This window comes from Betta splendens, chromosome 17 (genome assembly GCF_900634795.4).
Source record: "Betta splendens chromosome 17, fBetSpl5.4, whole genome shotgun sequence".
Taxonomy (NCBI): domain Eukaryota; kingdom Metazoa; phylum Chordata; class Actinopteri; order Anabantiformes; family Osphronemidae; genus Betta; species Betta splendens.
This window is the reverse complement of record NC_040897.2, coordinates 6,051,566-6,072,788: the sequence shown is the minus strand read 5'-3', so window position 1 is coordinate 6,072,788 and position 21,223 is coordinate 6,051,566. Positions and strand designations below refer to the sequence as shown.

The window sequence follows — 21,223 nt, the reverse complement described above, 5'->3', positions numbered from 1 at the left end:
GCCTTCCTGTTGCCGTGTTTCCTGCTCTGCAGACCCGTTGGGTGCCTGCACGCCTCCTTTGCTCTGGCTCCCGCACACGCTGACCTTTCCCGGAGCCTTCAGATCTGAAATGGGGCCAATTCAGCGCTGGAGAAACAATGAACTTTCCCATGAAGCGCACACGTGTTTATCCCTAAGAGAAACTCGGCAGCCGTTAACATGAGCCGGGCCTCAAATGAGGCGCTGTGCCCTCTGATGGGAGCGGCGCTATTTAAGGAGTCGATCCATGCGTTAGCGCTTCCAGAGCCCTTGGCCTGCTTTTCCCATTCCCTCCGAGGGTTCCTTCACGCAGCTCAACCCGCTGCTGAGGACCCGTCTCCCCGAGCCGCCCCCGCGTCTTCCAGGTTTGACCGCGGTCAAGGCCGCAGCGCCGGCGGCACCCGCCCGGGCGCTGGGGTGGCTCTCGGCAGCTCGGCTCACGTCTGGCGCGTGATCGGGCCGCGACGGGAGAGCGGCGGCGTCGAGAGGCTCCGCATGAACGGGCCTTATCTGGGTCAGCGCTGCGTGGGTATGTGGATGGGGACTACGGTGTGTAGTGGATCTGCGGCAGCCACAGCACCTAAGCCTCTGTGATGCTGTTCATTCAAGCACAAAAGAGAAGAGGCGAGAGGGAAGAGGGATGGAGACGCGACGGAAGGCAGATAAAGGCTAATAGAGGAGAAGGGAAGGTGGCTGGAAATGAAATCAGACACACACGGTCACACAGAGGAGCAGATCATTTGCTTTTACTTGTCCTATATTACATTCTTCCTTTAAGAACGTCTACAGTAGCTGGTAATAACACCTGCAGCTCACATTCAATGTACAGTACGTTCACACAAAGGATTTCCCGAATGGCTGTCGAAAGCTTTCCGTCAGCTGCCCACCCACACCTCTGGGCTCCCAAGCTCCCTGTGCTGCCACCAGGAGAAGATATGAGGGAGGGAAGTCAGTGTGTGTGTGTGTGTGTGTGTGTGTGTGTGTGTGTGTGTGTGTGTGTGTGTGTGTGTGTGTGTGTGTGTGTGAACATACTACATGCAAGAGGGAGCACTTGACCTTTCACGCTCTGTATGTGATCAACATAGAAATCACTTTACCCATCAGCCTCTACTGTACACATCACACAGACATTCACGTGCACGCACACACACACACACACGTCTGGCAGGGATCAAGCTCTGTGTTGGAGAGGCAATAAAGAAAGCAGGTTCCCTGCTGAGCTTTCAACCCACAGGAATCCAACACACACACACACACACACACACACACACACACACACACACACACACACACACACACACCTACTGTGCAGCTACACACACACAGATCTCTGTAAATGAGTTCAGTCTCTTTGACAGGTATAAATATGAATCTTTTAGCTGACTTTGCGCCGTCAATCCAAAAAGCCTTCATAACGCTTTTTCCAAACCATTCGTATCTGCAGCCACCACCAGTCTGAGAGAACACACAGTTGACACAACAATCACACCCGATCGCGCAGTGATTCACACTTTGGTTCGGGCCCAATTTGAGAAGTGAAAAGAACAGCGGGAGAGCGGAGGGGAATCGCTACCCAGAGAATGGTGTGACATTGAAAAGTTCTTCTTGTAAAATAAGTTTTTCTTGCTTGGCGCTGGCAGCATCAAACAGACAAATGAGGGGGAGGCCATTAGGAGGAGGAGGCTGACGGACGGACGGACGTGTCATGGCTGACCTACATCGCTTTTTGCCTGCTGAGGAAAAGCGAGAGAAGGCGCGGGAGCAAGAGATCTTGTGTCGAGGCGACAGGTGTCTGTCCTTCTCCAGTCTGTCTCCTCCAGCTCTCTGGCATCTGAGGCAGTAATTGGTGCTGTCAGACACACAAAGGAGGACAGAGGAACACACACACACACACACACACACACACACACACACACACACACACACACACACACACACACACACACACACACACACACACACACACACACCCCTGCCCTTCAGCGTGCACCCCTAGGGCTTAGAGCTAGAAAGGTTTTGAGAGAGGCATTCACTACATTCCCTACCAGCTGTGAGACAGGGAGACAGCAGGAGAGGTGGAATAGGAGGGGGGGGGGGGGGGGGGGGGGGGGGGGGGGGGGGGTGACAGTGGCAGGAGAACAGAGCCAGAATGCACAAGAGACAAATGCACGGGGAGAAAAGAAAGCAAGGCAGAGGAGGTCTGACTGCACCAACAGCGAGCGAGCGAGCGAGAGAGAGAGAGAGATGGAGGGGAAGTGACAGGAGTGTTTAAATGAATGCCACAGAGAAGCAGCGAGAGGGGGAGAGCGAGCTAGCGCTGGAACTGGAGAGAGAGGGATTACGCAACTCCAGCGGTGACAAAGCAGATGAGCGTGATTTCATGTGACTGAGCAGCAACGTGTTTGCTGTAGCTCCACCGACAAACGCGAGTGTTTCCAGGGGGATCATAAATCTGATGAAGAGACCAAATCAACAACGCGCTGACTGGTGCTGTTTGCTGGGATGAAGCTCCACACAGCTCCTTCCATGGATGTTAATCACCACAGACTGAACAACATTAAGCTTTTATTTTTTCCTTGTCACTGGATTCCCTGTAATCACCGGCAAATTACACAGTTCCTTTCAAGAAACGTCTCGTGAAATTACAGACGCTGTTAAACGAGGATTGAGGATCTTTGGAATGGAATGTCTTGGGACAGAGAGCCATAAAGGGATGAGAGAGACTGAAGCGTGAGCCTCGAACAACGGCAACATCTGAATATTACAGCACTGTCAAGACAGCTGTTTGTCAAAGTGACATTTCCCACCAATCACCCCTTTTACGGAGGAAAGTGCTCCTCTCTGTGTGACAACGGCCTCTTTAGTCCTAAAACAATCGCAGCATCCAACATTAAAGCACGCACACGCATTTAAAATGGCTTATTTTCAAAAAGGGCGAGAAAAGCACGAGGTGGGAAAATAGAAAGAGAGGCCGATGAACCCGTGATCCATAAATGTTTAACGAGGGAAGACGGAGGAGACGGCGGCGGCGGCGAGGAGGAGCAGGAGGAGACGGGGAAGGAAACCAGCGAGGTGAAAAAAGGAGGACGCTATCAGAAGCGATGGGCGAGGAGCAAAATGGGGGCTTGTCAACGGGGGAAGAGGTGGAGAGAAGTCCCATTATAGAAGCAGACGCCAGAGCAGGGTTAGAAAATAGCAGAGAGGGGAGACGGTGGAAAAAAAGCTGTAATTGGAGGTGTCTGGTGTTTGTCTAACGCGGAGAGGCCAGTAATGATTCCATTAGCGCCTCACGAAGAGAGAGAGCGAGAGAGGGAGAGAGTCACAAAGAATGTGTCACGGAGACAAAAGAGGCCAAAACACGGCGAGAAGAAGAACATTAGGTTAGAAAACAGAGGCAGGAAAAAGAACAAGTGGGAGAAGAATTCAAGGTGTCCATTATAAGGCTCGTTCACCTCCACGGCGACAGCGACAAACAGCCCGGCAGTCGTTCCCCAAGCTCCCTCGCCCCCTCTCTCTCTCTCTCTCTCTCTCTCCTCCCCCCTTCATCTCCGCGCGGCTGCAAACGAGAGAGGGTGATTTAAATGCATTAGCCGAGCGTGTTTTCCCCACGGAGGACCCCTCCGACTGTGTCAGGGCAGGAACCTTTTGTTTGGAGCCGGTGCCGAGCGCTAAGAGGACTCTTTAAAAGCCCGGGCCTCGTTCTCTGAGGGACACATTAAAGCACGACACGCCGGCGCGTTGCAGCAGTTCTCTCGTGTCTCCCGTTAAAAGCGGGCGGGTAACGGACGCCGCTGCTGTGCACGAGTTGACCGAGGACGTTCTAGCACCGTCAGGAAACGCACGCGTGACAGAAGAAGTATTAGCCACGACAGTACGTGGGATAATTCCCCTGTCGTACGAGGAGGAAATTCAATTGTAATGCAAATCCTTCCCGAGTTCCCACAAAAACATCTTTCCTAATGCTGAGTAGGTGGCGGCTTCATTTCATCACGAAGGAGCTGAATCTATTGGAAAATGTTTTGCTATTGTCTCCGGGATAATTGCCGCCCTAGCGACGATCTCCCCTCGCGCTCCCCCGTGACGTAGCGGCCGCGGGCACGTCGTAGCCCCTGACCTCGCGCCGGGGAAAACCCGCCAGTGACGCCGCTGGTCAAATCTGCGCCTCGCGCCGGAGACGCGATTTGCGCGATCCGTAAACTGCTCGTTCGGCTCGTTCTCATTCACGGCCCAAACCGCCAAATTCTCCGGGCTCCTTTCGGGCCGCGTCGCCGCCAAAACAAGCGAAGCCGCGTTACGCGCACGATTCCAAGTTTCGCAGCGATGAATATATTTACGATTCGCGGAGGAAGTGAGGCCCGCGGGGACAGGTGACGGCCGGAGCCTAATGCGGCCGGCTCGCTCCAACGCATGCACGCGCAGTGTACACACGCCATCTGTGGCGTTTTACGACTCAATAACCCGCTTCCTGGGACCCACCTCCTCCTCCGCTCCGCTTCTGCCGCACCAGCGCGCATCAATAAGCGGCGTTCTCACACTCCCCACCGCTCAGCGGGGAAAACGAGATATTCACACACTCGGCAGAATAAAAATAAAGAAGTAAAAAATAAAAATGAGGAGAAGCCTCAAAGCAGCTCGTACCCTTTCCTGGCGGCGTTGGAGGCTTTATGAAAGTCACGCACGCTCTCTCGCGCGGAAAGTGCATCAGTAAACCAAAATTTGAGGAGTCATTGTTATTCCATCTCTGGCCTCACAGCAGATTTCAGCCAAACACACACACACACACACACTCACACACACCAGGTCCTCCCCCCGACTCACGTTGGCAGACGTCCTTGTTCTCCTCGAAGCCCGGCTTGCACACACACCTCCCGATGGGGACCAGCCAGCCTCCGTCTGCGCTGCAGTACATCTTGGGCGGCTCGAACTCCTCCGAGGCGTTGACGCACGCGCCGCGGACCTCCACCAGCGCCGTGTCGCCGCCCGTTATGGTGTCGGGGAACTGCGCCAGGTTCAGCACGGTGAGGGGGCACTTCTTGTAGAAGACCCGCACCGAGACCAGGGCGATGCAGGCGCCCAGGTCCTGGAAGGCCAGGTAGAAACCCTTCTTACTCAGGTTGCTGATGTCACGGACCTCCGTGTTCAGCTTCATCACACGGTCGCCAACGTCCACCTGAGCAAAGCACATGTTTATTAAAGATAATATAATATTTCAGTTGGAATATATTCGCTAACATTAGATTGCACCTGTACCTGTGTAAAGCTCTCGTCTGCAGCGATGGTGTCAATCTTGACGTACTGGCTCTCCTTGATGAACCACAGGTTGGCGTTGTTGGACTCATAGTAGTACATGTTGAACGTCTGCAAGGCAAACACAGCGTGAGAGGGAGTCCGTCCACTGAGAAATGCATCGGGGCTCTGGGTCTCGCAGTTTCGTGAAAGTCTCATTTCATATCTGCTGCTCGTCCTCCGCGCGTAATGAGGGTGGTCGGGGTGGACGGAGAGAAATGAATACAGAGCAGCAGTGATATCAGAGATCAGATGAAAGGAAAAATACACGGACTGTAAAGTTCAGAGGTAGAAATATACACGTAGTAGACCAAAGCGTCCTTGTGCTGCTCTGTAGTATCACATGCATAATTAAGCACCGCATTATAAACAACTATCGTTTCTGACAGGGGTCACATTACATTACATACTGAAATACCTGCCTCTCAGTATTTCATGTTTATTTCATTCAGTCTCGTCGTAAATTGGCTTCATTCGCTCGCACGCAAAACAATAAATTCATTAACTTCAACCTTCGTGTGGAAAAAGGAGTAAGCCACTTCCATTACGGCGCTTTACACCTGCTGCCGTCGCATGCATAGTTATTGGCGTGATTGAATAATGAATGATATGAAACAACAAGGTCAGGCAACTGTAATTGAAAACACGTGGATGTGCCGCTGAAGATAATTCGCTAATTCACTTCATTTGCTAAAGCGCGTGAGACAAAGCTCCCATTACACGTGTCGCTTCTGACATTTGCCAATTTATTCCAATTTGCCAATGCTCTAATTTGCTTTTAATTAATCTGCAGATTTAATGAAGACCGCAGTATGTTTTTGGTCTAAGTTACACTTTTGAGGAGCGAGACGGAGCCGCTGATTTAATTCTATTTAACCGAGCGCCATCTGAAAGGCAGGGAGCGCTGCGGGGAACGTTCTGCAGCTTTGAAGCGATTTATCTGAGACAAACCCAAGACTGCAAACTGTGTCTGCCTCCGTCACGTGTGCTTTCCAACTTACTCCTGTTCTATTGATCTACAAAAAACAAAGAGACAAACTGGGGGGAAAAAGACGCATCTTCTCGCTTCTGTCCAGGAGGATTATGGGAGCAGCCACTGTAGCTGCACAGCATGAACTACGGAGCGTGCGTGTGTGTGTGTGTGTGTGTGTGTGTGTGTGTGTGTGTGTGTGTGTGTGTGTGTCTCTCTCTCTGTCTCTCTCTCTCTCTCTCTCTCTCTCTGTCTCTCTCTCTCTCTCTCAGCGATGCCCACCTCCTTGCAGGTACCAGGGACCCCCGGCAGACTGTTGCAGTCCCTCAGGGTGAACTTGATCTCGATGTAAACGCGCTGCGCTCCCTCTCGGCTGATGTGGCGCGTCCTCAGCCAGTTGTTCTGGTTGGCCTCCATCACATTGCACACCTGGTACGTCCTCATGGGGGTGTTCCTCTCGTCCATCACGCTGATCTCCTCCCACTGCGGACGAGAGAGGGAGGGAGGATTAAATCTCAACGCCGAAAGTTTTCAATTGAGACAGATAATTCATTGAGACGTCGAAGGCGTGAATTTCTAATCAATGACAACCAAGATAGAGCGGCATCCAGCATCCGAGGGTCGCCATGACAACAGCACATCCTGTTTCATCACCAGTCGACGGACAAAGACAGCCTCAGTCGAAAGAACGCTAATGGGAAACTGGGCCCAAGTTCGAGGCACTGTGGTTTGCTGCAGAGCTGCTGTTTTTCATGTCCAGGTGAGTGTGACTGATGACGCGCGTCAGCATGACTGAAGGACTGTCTTTGTCCACGCCGCACGCTCTCCCGAAGCGGACGCGTGATTTATCGCCTACGAGGTAGGAGTGTGTGTACAAGTGAGGGAGAGCGAGTCGGTAGGACAGAGCTACTTTGTCTCCCGTCATCGGCGTCCATCTGTTTCCACTTCTGACTAAGGCCGTAATTGAGAACACTTCTCGCATGAGCAGGAAAACATTTCTATCTACACACAGGGACACATGCACATGCTATTAACACACACACACACACACACACTTCTGGTGCTTAAAGTGCAGGAGCATAAGCCGTCGTGGCTTCAGCGTCTCAAGATATCCGATCTATTCAAAAGGAAGCTAACTGGATTTTCTTGGATGCACACAAACATGGGACGAGTCTGGGTTTGCGGCCACGGATGAGAGGACCACCATCTTTGCTCGCAGCCCGTCATCATCTGAAGAATAAAGCACACATCACCGTACGAGCGCGTAAACCTGTGCGTTTAAGCGCCACAAACCACCGCCGCAGCGAGCTGTCGTCACCAACGCCTCCGAAGACAAAAGTGGAGCTGTAGGTGAAACGGGAGACGACGTGGAAAAAGGAAAAGAAAGGAATGGAGGACAAAGAGAGAAGTTCTGGGTGGATTCCTGAGGTTAATCTGGTTTGACGGCCCAATAACTTGGCAAAAAGCTTGACGCACTTCAAGCCTCGCGTCCTGAGCACTAAAACAGATCCACATACAAAAAAAACACACACACACATTTGCAAACGGAATCGCTCCAGCTCTCTTGCACAATCAGATGCTTTTAATCTCCTGACCGCGGCTGAAATGTCTACTGTGTATGAGCTGGAGCTGTAACAAAACCAGCTGGCTCCCTTGATCCTCACCCAACACTCCTTCAAGAGAAGAAATGAAATGAGGAAGACGAGGGGGAGGACGATGTTTCAACTGCTGGAACAATTGTCCCTGACAGTGCGTTCAGAGTTTGAAGGCTATAAAAGGACGGGCGGCTGAAGTGTGGACTTTACTGCATGCGCAACCAACAACTGTGACTCACTGTGATCAAACACAGTCGATTAAAAGAACAAAACGCGAAACAGAGCAAAAGACGAGCGAGCGAGCGAGAGAAAGAGAGAAAGAGAGAAACAAGGAGCAAGAGGAATGAGAGTTGGTAAATTACTGGCGCGCCTGGCAGCTAAATAGACCCATCTGTGCAGAGCTGAGACCAGTCGGACATCACAGGACGGCCACACACACACACACACACACACACACACACACACACACACACACACACACACACACACCAGTCTGAGTCCCTGGGGAGCGGTGATTAAAGCATTTATGGGAATAGTCATTGAGGGATAAAGAGGGCTTTATGATGTCTTTGTTTATTTCTTTGTAGGCACAGTTTGGAGGGGCTGGATTATTGCCACTTCCTGGTGAGTGACTTATTTCCCTAGTTGGCGAATCTGTTCATTGTTGCCTGCTCCTGGTGGAAGGCACAGGTGTGTTTACGAGCGTGAAATCAACCTGCGCGCCCGCTTTGCTAATGATACACCAGCCGCCGGAGAGAGAATCGCCCAAAAAACACAAGCGGGGGAGCGTTTGTATAGGATCAGGAGTCTAAGCTCCTTCCGAACACACACACACACACACACACACACACACGCACACGCACACACACACACGAAAAGAAAACTGTTGCCTGCGCTGGTTCACTCACTAATTAGGAGTCAGAGTGAACCCCCTCCTCCCTGAACCCTCGGTCACCTCAGCCAGTCAGCACACAGCCCGCTTGATTGCTTTGAAGTGAAGCAGAGACATCGGATCGGGCTTTAGGTTCAACTATTCACCAGCGTAACGTAATATTACTCTTCTCTTCTAGGGCATAACTGGCCTCCGAACCACCAACAAGCTCTGGCGTGGAAAAGGAGAGGAGGGTGGATAAACAGAGGTGGAAGATGAGGGGGGGGGGCATTCTCTAACATCATTAAGGTGCATCTGTTTTGTGTCCCTCATGACGAACTCCCTTGTCTGGTGACAGAAGTGGGTCTTGGACACATCCGGCTCAGATTAAGCGTGACCTGCGAGGGTCAAGTATGGCTTTAGACTAATTCAGGTAGACACCAGCCTCCAATTGGTGGGAATCGTCTCTCACTGGGAACAATTCCCAGTTTCACAGGTCAAAGGTCAACTAGATAATCCCCTTGATATTAAACACAGGGCCTTCTCACAGCCTTGGCAGCCGCCCCTCGTCTTTTCGCCTCGTCGCGCATCGTCTCCATGAAGGCATCGTCACGGCCACATTGAATTTTACACATATTTATGGTTTTCGTAAACAAACTAACTTGTTAGAGAGAACTGGCAGCTTCTACGAGCTCTGTGCTGCGTTTTATGATGTTTCTCACAATAAAGTTTAACATTTACTTGGTTGATTGTGTCCTTGCGCAAACAAGGAGAGATTTATTAAAGCTTTATGAGTTTATCCTCAATAAGTTATAATAAAATGCTGTAGCAATAGCCTCATAATGTGACTACACAGTTTGCAACAGTCCTATTTAAAATAATTAACATTCATAACTGAAACTAAATAATTTAACTAAATAACTAAATTTACTACTTACTACTTTAACTAAATAATAATTGGATAGTAACTCCACCTCCAGAGGGGGGTTGGGGTGGGGTGGGGGGGGTGGGGGGTGGGGGGGACCTGTGTTTGGGATAACTGAGCTTTGGCTGCAGTACTTGCCATGCATCATGCATTTGTAATGTGCAAACATCAAAAATGCAAATGAGCAGCGAGAAACTTCCTCTTCTGTGCTGGATTCTGAATTCGGACTCGTCCCTCTTCTCTCTACTCGGGATCCAGGAGGAATCCAGCATCACCACCTCCTCCAACAAGACAAAATGAGAGCAACCAAACCAGCTTTAACCAATTAAATGATTTCCTCGGCCGCGCAGAGGAGCTGATAAGTGAGCGCCTCGCGCGACAACAGTGGCGTCTTTGTAAAACGCCAGATGACAGCGTCTTATCGAGGATCTATTTGTAGTATTTATTCGACAGAGGAGTCGCGGAGCCGGCCTCCCCTCGCTTTCTGTCCGCATGCCAGGACCCCGCTGTGCTGACAGCTTAAAAAAAAACAATACACAGACATTTCACATTCTGGGCCACAGCATCTCTTTGAGGGGTAAACCAACAACACATGTGCTTTCCCAGGCCACGACGGAGCCACAGCAATCTGGGCTGTATTTCCAATAAGAGTAACTTGTGTAATCTGGTTTTCAAAATTAGATTGAGCCTTTTGGCTCAGGTGCAGATGGAAAACGTTTGGCGCCTCGTGGTTTAAAAAAAAAAAACATCCACACACAATCGTACGTAGCATTTCAATTAAGTGAACCTGATACCCTTGATTGCTTGAGAAAACAACCTTGTGGAGCTGCCTCTCCGCTGCCACAACCATGAAACTACGTGTGGCATTCTGCGATTTACCACACCGATGCTGAATAGTGGAGAGGAAGTGTAGCGCAGGAGGAGGGGGGGCGTTCATCCATTCAGCAGCTCCTGTGCTGGACTGACACACAGAGCCCGCTCTTATTTCTTCATTGAAAGCCCCACATCGCTCTTCCTCTCCTCACCCTCCTCTTCCTCCCCCGTCGCTGGCCGGTGCGTGGTGGCTGCGCTCCAGGCTCCCTCGGCCCGCGTACCTGCGAAAGGTCGCTTACGCAACCGGGCGCGCGCGCCTGTTACGTAAGCGGGAATATTTACCCATCAAACCCCCCGTCTCCCCCTGCGATCGCGACAAAGGGGGAAGGCGTTGGTGCCGCCGCTTCTTCAGCGCAGCGGAAATAATTTGTAAATTCCCCCGGCAGACTCCCGATTTAGCAGAGAGCGCTGGAGGAACCCGGCGCTGTCTCTAAAACACACACTGCACGGCTGCTCCCTGGAAGTACAACACTTCACACAACCGCACTTTCCTGCCAGGTCTGTCAGGAAGGGAGGCTGTTTCTGCTGTATGTGTGTGTGTGTGTGTGTGTATGTGTGTGTGTGTGTGTGTGTTGCAGCAGATACTCACTCCCTCATTAGGGTAGGCCTCCCAGCCTAAGTCGGCCAGGGCTGACATGGAGTCCAGCAACGTCACTGCAAACAACAGAGAGAGAACAACCACGTTAGCGCTGCAGCATCCGGTTGTGTGTTCCACGTCCCACACATGCGTCACCTGTGAAACCTTCACAACGCCTTTCACGTTTCCTACAACACGTCTGCCAGAGAATCCCGAGTAGCGGCAAACCTATAATTTCCACGTTCAAACGACAACTGTGGTGTTGCTGCAGCCGTTATGATTCAAGGAGACACAAAGTCAGTTGTCGTGGAGAACGGATGGGGAGGATTATTGTTTTACAGCTTCATTTGCATAGCAGGCGTCGAAGTCACACTCGAGCCAAAACATCGCGTTCGCCTCGTCTTGAATTATGACATTTGAAGCTCATGTTAAACAGGAAAGCGACTTTAAGCGGATACGGTGGCTTACACTGTTTTTTGACGGTGGTTAGAATGTCACTGAGGACAAAGTGCGACAGCAGGATGAACGTACGTAGCGGTCGCCTGTGACCTTTGAGCTCAGTGGGACAGGAGCAGGAAGTGAAGGAAGGATGCAGGAAGGTGAGAATCAAAGTGAGGAGACGAAGGTGACAAGATGACCAGTAGGAGTTATAATGAAGACTCCACCTGTGTGTGTGTGTGTGTGTGTGTGTGTGTGTGTGTGTGTGTGTGTGTGTGTGTGTGTGTGTGTGTGTGTGTGTGTGTGCGTGCATGCCTGTGTGTGTGTTGTGGTTCACATCCTAATGAAGCCTTTAACACTGACCATCAATATTTAATTAGCATCCATCTGCAGAGACTGCTGCTCCTCTCTTTCTTCTCCCTCTCACACACTGGGACTCTCCTGCTGTTGAAATCTTTCAACCTTTGAATCTACAAATTCCAGATCAGATATCGGCAACGACACGTTTTAAACTGACTGTGCTTTTTTTTTTTGCCTCCACGTTGTATAAGGTGAATGCAATGACCTGGAAAAACTATTCCATAGTAAAAAGAAAACAGTTTAGAGTAATCAGTTGGTCCAAAGTGCTTAAAGTATGTTTACCACATACTGTACATACAAACGGGTCTGTCCTCTTCTTTCTACCAGCCTCATGCTGTTCATCAGCCCTAAGGGAACTCCAGCTGGTCGCATCAGCTCAACACGCCATGACAACAGGGAGGCATGTCACGCCACACCTGTGTGTGTGTGAGAGTGTGTGTGTGTGTGTGCGTGCGTGCGCGTGTGATGGGGAAACGGCACGTGCCCACACAACAGCAGTGTGTGTGCGCGTGAGAAAACAGCTAGAGAAGAAAACCGAGCACGTGGTGTAATGAAGCACGATTACCTGAAAGGGGTGCGACACAAACCGTAGAGGAGAGGTGCTGAGCGGCAAAAGGTCAGAGGAAACCTGCAGCCTGTGTGTCTGTGTGTGTGTGTGTGTAAGAGAAAAAAAAAGCCTCTAGACTGCTTTCCTCCTCTGATTCACACAGAGACAAGAGACATAACATTGTAATAATGTGATTTTAATGTGATGCCCAACACACACGCACGCACGCACGCACGCACGCACACACACACACACACACACACACACACACACACACACACACACACACACACACACACACACACACACACACTTGGATTCACAGATAGCTGGAAAGTATCAGTGGTGAGCAACAGTCTGAGAGTCAGTTATGGAGATCTAGATGTTCCTCCCAAAAACTCAGTGCCTATTTTGTTCCTATTTATACCTTGAGCGCTTGAATCCAAAACTAGCACACGGAGGTGAGTATAAGCCGGCAGTAGGAGGGGACGTGTGGGCTGTCTCACGCCTCAAAGGAGCGTTACTGAGGCTTTTACTGTACGTATTTAAAGATGCTCTGCAGCCCACCGGGAAAAACACGCACACTTAAACCTACACATCAACACTTCCCTCATCTCCTCACACCTCCTGTCAATACCACTTATCACTAGTGATCAATGACTAGACTCATCAACTATGTATAAGCTACAGTATAGCTTCCTGCCTGCTAACACAGCCAAAATGCATAGAGGCTGTGTGTGTGTGGTGTGTGTGTGTGTGTGTGTGTGTGTGTGTGTGTGTGTGTGTGTGTGTGTGTGTGTGTGTGTGTGTGTGTGTGTGTGCGTGCGTAAACACAAATGACAAAATGTTTTCTGATGTCACACACCTTTATCGATCACTTCACCCCTCTCTCATTGTCTCGACGTCACGCAAACGGAGGAACCACGCTGGACGCCGACATCGCAGCGCGTTAGAGCTGCATGAGACCCGGCTGCAGCCAGAGTTGTTGGGTTACAGACAGACATGCTGTCTTATTGATTTTCAGCACCCGTCTGCGAGGTCTACATTCTGAGAGCGAAACACGAGGAGCGAGGGAGCGAGGCGCAGCGTGTGAACTGGTCCGTCAGAAATTCATCCACAAACGCGGCACAACGCTGAAACCTCGGGACTGTGGAAAACACACATTTCCATCTCTTTGTCTCTATCTCCTTCTGTGGCTGTCTGCTTTTCTTCCCACTCTTGTTTCCTCCCTCTGGGGTCTCTGTCTCTCTCTCTCTCTCTCTCTCTCTCTCTCTCTCGGACGGCATCCACTGTTTCAGCAAGGCTGCAAGAAGCTGTGATCCACCTGCCAAGAATCAAACAGCGCTGCCAACAGCCAGACTGGCGCACAAAGACACCAGGATGCCTACACACTGACACTTGCACACACAAGTGACACACACTCTACGGAGGTGCCAGTAACACAAAGTGGAAGCACTGCTCAATACGACCACCACACACACTCAGTAAAGACACAGTACAATATGTGACTACCTAATAAGTCTCACATCACAGTAAATTGAACTGAATTTGGTTCTTTACTGGCACAAAGTCCATGTTTTTCCCTACTGGTCTTCCATTAGAACCGTGCGATAAAACCCAAAGTTAAGCGACAGGCTAAAGATGCAGCCGTAGCACCGGCGCACACGCGGAGCCTCCCCAGCTCCCTCTTCACCTAGAGTGCAGTTCAACGAGCGCGAGTGTTGTCAGGGCAACAAATGGGCCGACGGAGAGCAGGATGAAGGAGTGGGAAGAGCTGAGCTCTGAACTTTAGGAACTAACTACAGCTCCCCTTCCTCTCTCCTCATCAGTCCTGGCTCCACTCAGCCACAAACCACCAGAGGCCCTCGCTCCATCTCTCTTCTTCATTTCTCTCTCGTCCCACTCGTGTCGTTCCACGGAAGCTGTGTTAAATTAATATTTTTTTTATCTTCAGTAGCTTTGCTTTCATGTATTCTGCTATATATAAAAAAAACACTTGTGTATTAATACAGAGTTTGACGTCTATTGCATTATTAAAGCAAATATGTTTAAAGAGTGGCAGCGTTGAGGGCACTCACCTACTGTAGGGCGGCTGTTTTACCATATAAATTAGATTTTTTAAGGAGGTGGTTGGTGGATGAGTCCTCACTAAAAATATCAAAGTCGTGCTTGAGTATGATTCAATAGGTGAAGACAGGGGAGAAATACGAGCAGCGGGATTAAACGTGGAGTAAAACCGCAACTGATTTGGGCCAGAAAGAACAAATGGTACAAAATCTGTCTAATGTAGCGTTCATCAATCTTGGGAGAGAGGAGATTCTCAGTCTTTTCTGCACCTGTGGAGCCTATTACGCAGTCCATTGTATTGTCTATTGAACAGTGGACAGACGCGCCGTCATGTAAATATAAACTGTGCTCACACGTCTATAACAAAGAATGAAGCTAGCGAAACCGAGCTCTGTAGTGGGTTTCAACAGTTAAGAAGCGACTGAGGCAAGCTAACATTAGCCTGCTGCCATTTTGACAGACGACGACAGAAGCGCTGCCCTAGTTTATCACTTGAATTTGTGCGTACGTGTGAGTCTGTCGGTGTTGAACTGTGACACTCAACCAGACGTTTTTTTTTTTTCTTTTTTAAATACGCTCCTTCTACCAGTCTGCCGATAACCCATCAGGGGGCAAAGAGCGTCAAGTACACAAACGGGCAGAGCTGCTGACACCGACAACAAAAACACAGAGACAGAGACAGAATCCAGAGACAAGTTGCAGCCGTTCGCGCAAAGAACGACAACAAAATAGCAGGTGCCCAGTGAAGGGCCGGAACACGAGCCTCGTTCAGGAGGGTCCATCTCTCTGAGGTTCCCTCGCGGAGTGGGTGCATTTCTCTGCCGGGGCTTCTTCTTGACCTTTTTTTGTGCTCGGTTAGTTCTTAAGGCATTCCCCTTAAGACGCGCTCTCCCTCACACGCGCCTGTCACACAGTCGTTGGTCACAGGAGGCTAAATTGGCCTGGAACCTCAGGAGCGAGCCAGCGGTGGAGACAGATAGGAAGTCACACGTCAGATAAAAGTGGGCTTAGACAGGCTGCTAGTGTTGGTACACACACACAAACACACACACACACACGCACGCACACACACACACACACACACACACACACACACACACACACACACACACACACACACACACACACACACACACACACACACACAGCTCTAATGCCCGTTGTGCGTCCGTTGTGCATGGAGCAAAGTATCAAGAGAACTCACACAGGTCTACAAATGAGCTTGAACTCAAAAACTTTGTGATGGAAAAACTCCACAGAGATGTAACAAAAACGTGATAATTATATTGACTCTGATGAGGCTTCAGCTGCTTCGCCCCTCGCGATACCTTCACAGCTGTTCATTAGCGCGGAAACGACCGGAGAAGGTGAGCAAACGCGCCGTATCGACGGCCGACGAAACAGATCCCGGGCTCGATATGAAGCTGCCTAACGCAGCCTTTCACAGCTGCGGCACAAGCCTACGCAAACAAAAGGAAAAGAGAGAGAGCGGGCGAGCGAGAGAGAGGGGTGGGGGTATGGAAACAATCAAAATTAATTTAGCCAAATGAAAGGCTGGGATGCGGCCGCAGCGGAGGAGGAGCAGGAAGAACGGGGCAGTTTGCGTGTGATGGGGAGGTCAAGGCTCGGCGAGCGGCGGCTGAACCGTTCCTGTCAGCAGCTGTGGCGACTCCGCATCCCCCCAAAAGTCACCGCCGCCATCACGAGTCGCGCACCGCCGATCCGGACGAGTCTCAGCCGCTCTGGCGCACGAGTCACGCGCTTTGTGCACGTTAGCGCTAAGCTGCTACCAGGTCACCGCTGCACCTGCACGCCTTTAGTCTTTAGCCTTTAGCGTAACCTTAGCTACTGCTGACGACAGCCCAGCACACACCACACTTATTCTGTGGCTGCTCTGCTGAACGCAGCAGAAAAGCATTACACTAGTCACTGCATTTACATTTTTTGTCTCTTGTGGATTTTTCTTCTTTTTATCTTTTATTTACATGTTCTCCCCCCGTCCGCCACCCTCTCTCTCTCGCACGCCCACCGATGAATCCTCGAGGTGAGGCCCTAGCAGCGGAACGGCTCTCTGTCACTAAGCTGTATTTATAACCCCATCTATCAGGCAGCCCCGGAATATGTGGCACCGGTCTCTAGACCACGACCACCAAACGACCCCCCAGCCGTCCATTAAGAGCGTGGGCGTGTGCTCCTACATCCGTGTAGGTTGACGTATGAGCCTGTGTTCAACATGCACCTCATTCCAAACAGCGCGGATCACTGCTCCTGGTCCAAGCCGGTGCGGGTCAGAGGAAGAAGCAGTGAGATGGAGGAGACGAACACCCGAGGAGGTAAAAAGGAGAAACCCTCGCCGTCTCCCGCCGCTGCTCTGCGATGAGAGGGGAGATCTATATCCCCTCCTGTCCAAGGTCACGGCTGTTACACGGGAGCAGAGCAATCTCTCAGAGCCGCACACGCTCCCTGAGCTACGGCTCTGCCGATAACTACAAGAAACCATTATAGATTAAAGCAATTAAAGCAGAGGAGACCTCTGACCCAACATTATACCACAGGCAGGATCGTGTGTGAATCATACGACGCGTCCGTGTGGGCGCGGGTCAGGATTTACATATGCTTGTCTCTGCACTAACCGCCCGCCCTCGTGTTAACCCTATGAAGCAATGCACCCCCCCCCCCCCCCCCCCCCCCCCCCCACTCCACCCAGAGGCCAATCCAATGAAAGCCTCATAGCTCCAAGACCAATTACAGATTATAGCCAATGTCAAGGCCTCAAATAAAGCGGAGCTGCATCATTTCGCCTATTTTGACCCCCCCCCCCCCCCCCCCCCCCCCCCTTTCGCCACCTCCTTAATAATTCGATGGTGCGTCCGTTTGCGAAACTTGAAGTACAATCGTTCATTTGCCTCTCCGTACGCAGCGTCGCAATCATCATCCACCGGCAGGAAGCACGCGGCCGCAATCAGGCATCCGCGTTCTCCTGGGCGCGAGGAGGAACGTTGAGCGAAAAGCCGGAGAGGAGAAGGAACCAGAAAGCGCCGCTCTTCCGAGAAACGGGTCGAGGGGAGAGAAAAGGATGAGATCAGCAGCAAGAAATAAACCAAAGGGAGACCTGCGCGCATCCACCCAGCTGTTACACCACCATGCCCTCAGGGTGCAGACAGGGGGCGTTGGGCGCCCCCTGCTGGTGCGCTGACACACACACTAACAAGGATGACCTTCAGGTGACGCTCTTTATAACAACAACAACCCGTGGATTGATTAGATCGTCTGGGATCATGAGCCAACAGCAGTTAAGAGGCCGTTTCAAGCAATTCTATCAACTCCACGACTGCGTTTTCCTGCAAAACAATTTCTGTTGGAGATCGATCGCCGTGGGAGTAAACTCGGCTCGTTGACATCTTAACACAACTTCCCCGCACACGCTATCGGGCTCTATCAAAGGGACGGCGTTCTTAATTGAGCCTTGAGAGCTGTATCTCTGCTTTTATGACAGCCGTGCTTGTTGCTACTAGACAGACTCAGAGGGAGGATTTCCTGGAATAACATGACTACCAAGATGCGTGGGTGGAGAATATGCACACTCACAGACACACACACACACACACACACGCACACGGGACACAAACACACACACACACACACTGGCACAAAGAAGAGCAATCTCTGAGCTGAGCGTGTAGTCGCAGCGGGCGAACTGGCAGGCCGAAAGGTAAAAAGCAAAGCCGGGCACAGAGCGGCTGACAAAAACGGCTTCATTGGATTTCTGTCCCATCGGGGCGCATGCACGCGCGCGCACACACACACACACACACACACACACACACACACACACACACACACACACACAAACGCACACATGCGCACTTCTGGGCCGCAGGGTTTTAAGATGCCAATTAGTCCAATAGTTTGAAACAGCAGGACAGAGAATTGAGCGGGCAATGAAAGGAGCAGACTTAAAGACGCGCGCCGCCGCCTGGAGTGAAGTGTGTATTGGTGATGAACCCCCCCCCCCCCCTTTGACCAGTCAGTCACCCCCAAGACCTCTCCAGCTGACCAGCGACGGAGCGATTACCTGGATCAACAGGAGCCTCATCATTCGTGCTCATCTGAACGAATATTTCAGCGCGTGTTCGTGTCTCCCCGCGCATCGTCTCCTCCTCTGCTCTCTCATTCCTCTTTTGTTGCCTGTAGAAACCCCCAGAGCCGCCGCTCTGACTGAACTCCTCTGGGCTGTGACATACATTCAGCTTATATATTGTTAAGTCAGCCAGAAACAGGAGGTCCCTTCAAACATTACTCCGTGTGTGTGTGTGTGTGTGTGTGTGTGTATGTGTGTGAGAGAGAGAGAGAGAATATCAATGGAAGGCAAATCAGGTGGCTCATAACTGGGATGGAGAGCGGCGCTTGGGGGGGGGGGGTGACTGAATGAAATGATTCACACAATGTCAACTGAGTCTCCATCATCATCATCATCATCATCACCGGTGACAGTCTGACGGGCAGCAAAGGCAAACAATGGCACAGGACCCTCCACTTGGAACTTCACCTAATGCTGCCGTTCCTAAAACCCCGAATCAAAGCCCGGCCCGCGTCAGAGAGCAGTCGGGAGTAGTTAGGAAGTAAATGCATCGGCTAATTTCGGGCCGAGCATCGATGTTAATACAATAAGTGAGAGAGGCTCAGCAGCAGCGTGTGACAAATTTATTGTAATTGCTGCTCCTCATTTGCAGACGGAGGCAGCGGGCTGCGGTCCACAGCAGGAATCAAACATTCATCAGCTGTTTTAATGTGGATATCTATAATTAAGAGACATTTGGACACCGACGTCAATGCTGTTTAGCCGTAATTATTATAAGTTAGGCTACTTTAACGCAAGAAAGATAGTTCCACAGATACGTCAAACGCGACGATGCCCCAAAGTGGAGCGTCTGCATCAGACTTTTCTATCCTCTCTCCTGTGTACGCGTCATACAAATTTAATGTCAATATGCCCAGAAAAGAAAAAAAAACGTGACAAACATCCCCCCTCTCTCTCTCCCGCTGCCTCCGCCTCTGTTTCTTGCATGATTCATAACCGGAGCCGAGCACTTTAACGGGAGTCCGCGCCGCTCCTTCCCCCGTTAAAGCGGAGCCGCGGGGATCGGGTCTCCGCTCCGCGTTCGGCGGAGCCGGCGCGCGAGCCCAAGTGGCGCTCGGGCTGCCTCGCGCCGCTCACGGCGCCCGCAGCCCTCCCGCTGGCACCCACCTTCATTCTCCGGGTAATTCCGCAAAGCTCGGCACGGCAGCCGCGCGTGAAAAAGCAGCAGGAGCGTCTGGAGCAAAAGGGACGGATAGATCCACAGGACGCGTGGTGGTGCCATCTTTCAGGCTGCGCTGCGCCCTCGCTGCATCCCTGTTCGCCGCGTCGCGTCGGAGAGTGCAGCCCTGCGATTGAGGAGCGAACGGGAGGGAGAGAGAGAGAGAGAGAGAGAGAGAGAGAGAGCGAGGAGGGGAGGAGGAGGAGGAGGAGGGTCCACAGCCGTCCAAGTCCTGTCAATCAGCGCCTGTCTCTGGGGTGGCATCGCGGCCTTTGGAGACTCCTCCAGTCCCACGGCAAAAAATATCCATCTGCGCGTTCATTTAGCCCCATATCGAGTTATGAAAATCATATTTGTGCGAGGGCTACACCACTCCTCCTCCTCTCACCATATCTTCTGATGATGCTCTCCAACTGTCAGTGCTTCAAGGACAAAATCTAAATGTAATCTCTTCCAGGGCCACGCTAACTGAAAGCTTCAGATTTAATAACAGGCCATAAATGTCACAGCAAGACGCAGGCCTCCTAAAGGATCCATGAAGTCTCTGGACCCCCCCCCCCCCAGTAATTGAGTGAGAAGAGTCTTGATCTGTATATTATACCATAAAAGTCAGGACAAATTTAGTTGAGCTGCCTGGAGAACGTTTTGCAGTCAGATGTGTGGTTAACCGAGCGCCGCTGGGTTCTGTCCGGAGCCACATTCTTGGCCAGAGCCGGTCGCCAGCGAAGCCGGCGATCTCATTACTGGACTTATCTTGTTGGTAGCCGCGGCGGATAGTGTCAGTACCGCCGACACGAACATTTCCATCTCACTGTAGAAAATACTGTCAATTATTTTGATAAGTGACACGGGCGCACGGCAATTACTGGATTAGTGTAAGCCCCGGCTCATCTCGCTCCGTCTCTGCCCGGTTGTTGATACGGCTCCTCAGACAATGAGCGCCGTATTCCAGTCACGCGCTTTGTGGAGATGCGCTGGGCCCGCTCGGACCTCGGGAGCGGGGGAGTGGTGCTTCTATAGAGGAACGGTTCCAGTGTTAGCAATGTTACAAGCTGCGGGTGGAGGTCAGCACACGGTCCTTAGAGGAAGCAGCACTTAATTATACAGCAGATCTAATCATCAGATAATATCGTGCAAAACGGCTTCTTTACTTTGATGTTTACTAGTCACATGAGATGAAGAAGAAGCATAAACGCTTGTTCTTTTACTTTAATAGAGATCAAACGTATTTTGGAATCTGGCTCTGGGAACAGAATGAATCTGGACCTATTGTCAGATACAAACATTCGCTGCTGAGACGGGGTGAAGCCATCCCATCCGTCGCCGGGCGCACCGCTGCCTATAACCCTGCAGCCACCAGCAAAACGTGATTTATGTGAAGATCATGACCACAATT

At 51.2% G+C, this 21,223-nt stretch overlaps 1 protein-coding gene and 1 long non-coding RNA gene across 4 annotated transcripts in view; one reads left to right on the top strand and one right to left on the bottom strand.

The window, feature by feature from the left end:
- Positions 1 to 19,971, bottom strand: part of epha4b (eph receptor A4b) — a 51,376-nt gene extending 31,405 nt beyond the window's left edge. The window contains exons 1-5 of one of the 3 annotated variants that reach the window (XM_029132706.2): positions 19,776 to 19,971; positions 11,128 to 11,192; positions 6,557 to 6,757; positions 5,269 to 5,376; positions 4,837 to 5,188 (exon numbers count right to left, since the gene is read on the bottom strand). In XM_029132706.2, coding sequence (XP_028988539.1) covers positions 4,837 to 5,188; positions 5,269 to 5,376; positions 6,557 to 6,757; positions 11,128 to 11,192; positions 19,776 to 19,890 — 841 coding nt within the window. In that variant the 5' untranslated portion in view covers positions 19,891 to 19,971. Of the gene's footprint in view, positions 1 to 4,836; positions 5,189 to 5,268; positions 5,377 to 6,556; positions 6,758 to 11,127; positions 11,193 to 11,271; positions 11,754 to 19,775 lie in introns of those variants that run through there. The other 2 variants (XM_029132705.2, XM_029132709.3) reach the window with 2 other exon arrangements.
- On the top strand, positions 6,751 to 9,455 carry LOC129603257 (uncharacterized). Its single transcript, XR_008692995.1, has 3 exons — positions 6,751 to 7,034; positions 8,457 to 8,493; positions 8,940 to 9,455. It is a non-coding gene; the product is annotated as an uncharacterized LOC129603257 (long non-coding RNA).
- Positions 19,972 to 21,223: the final 1,252 nt, after the last annotated feature.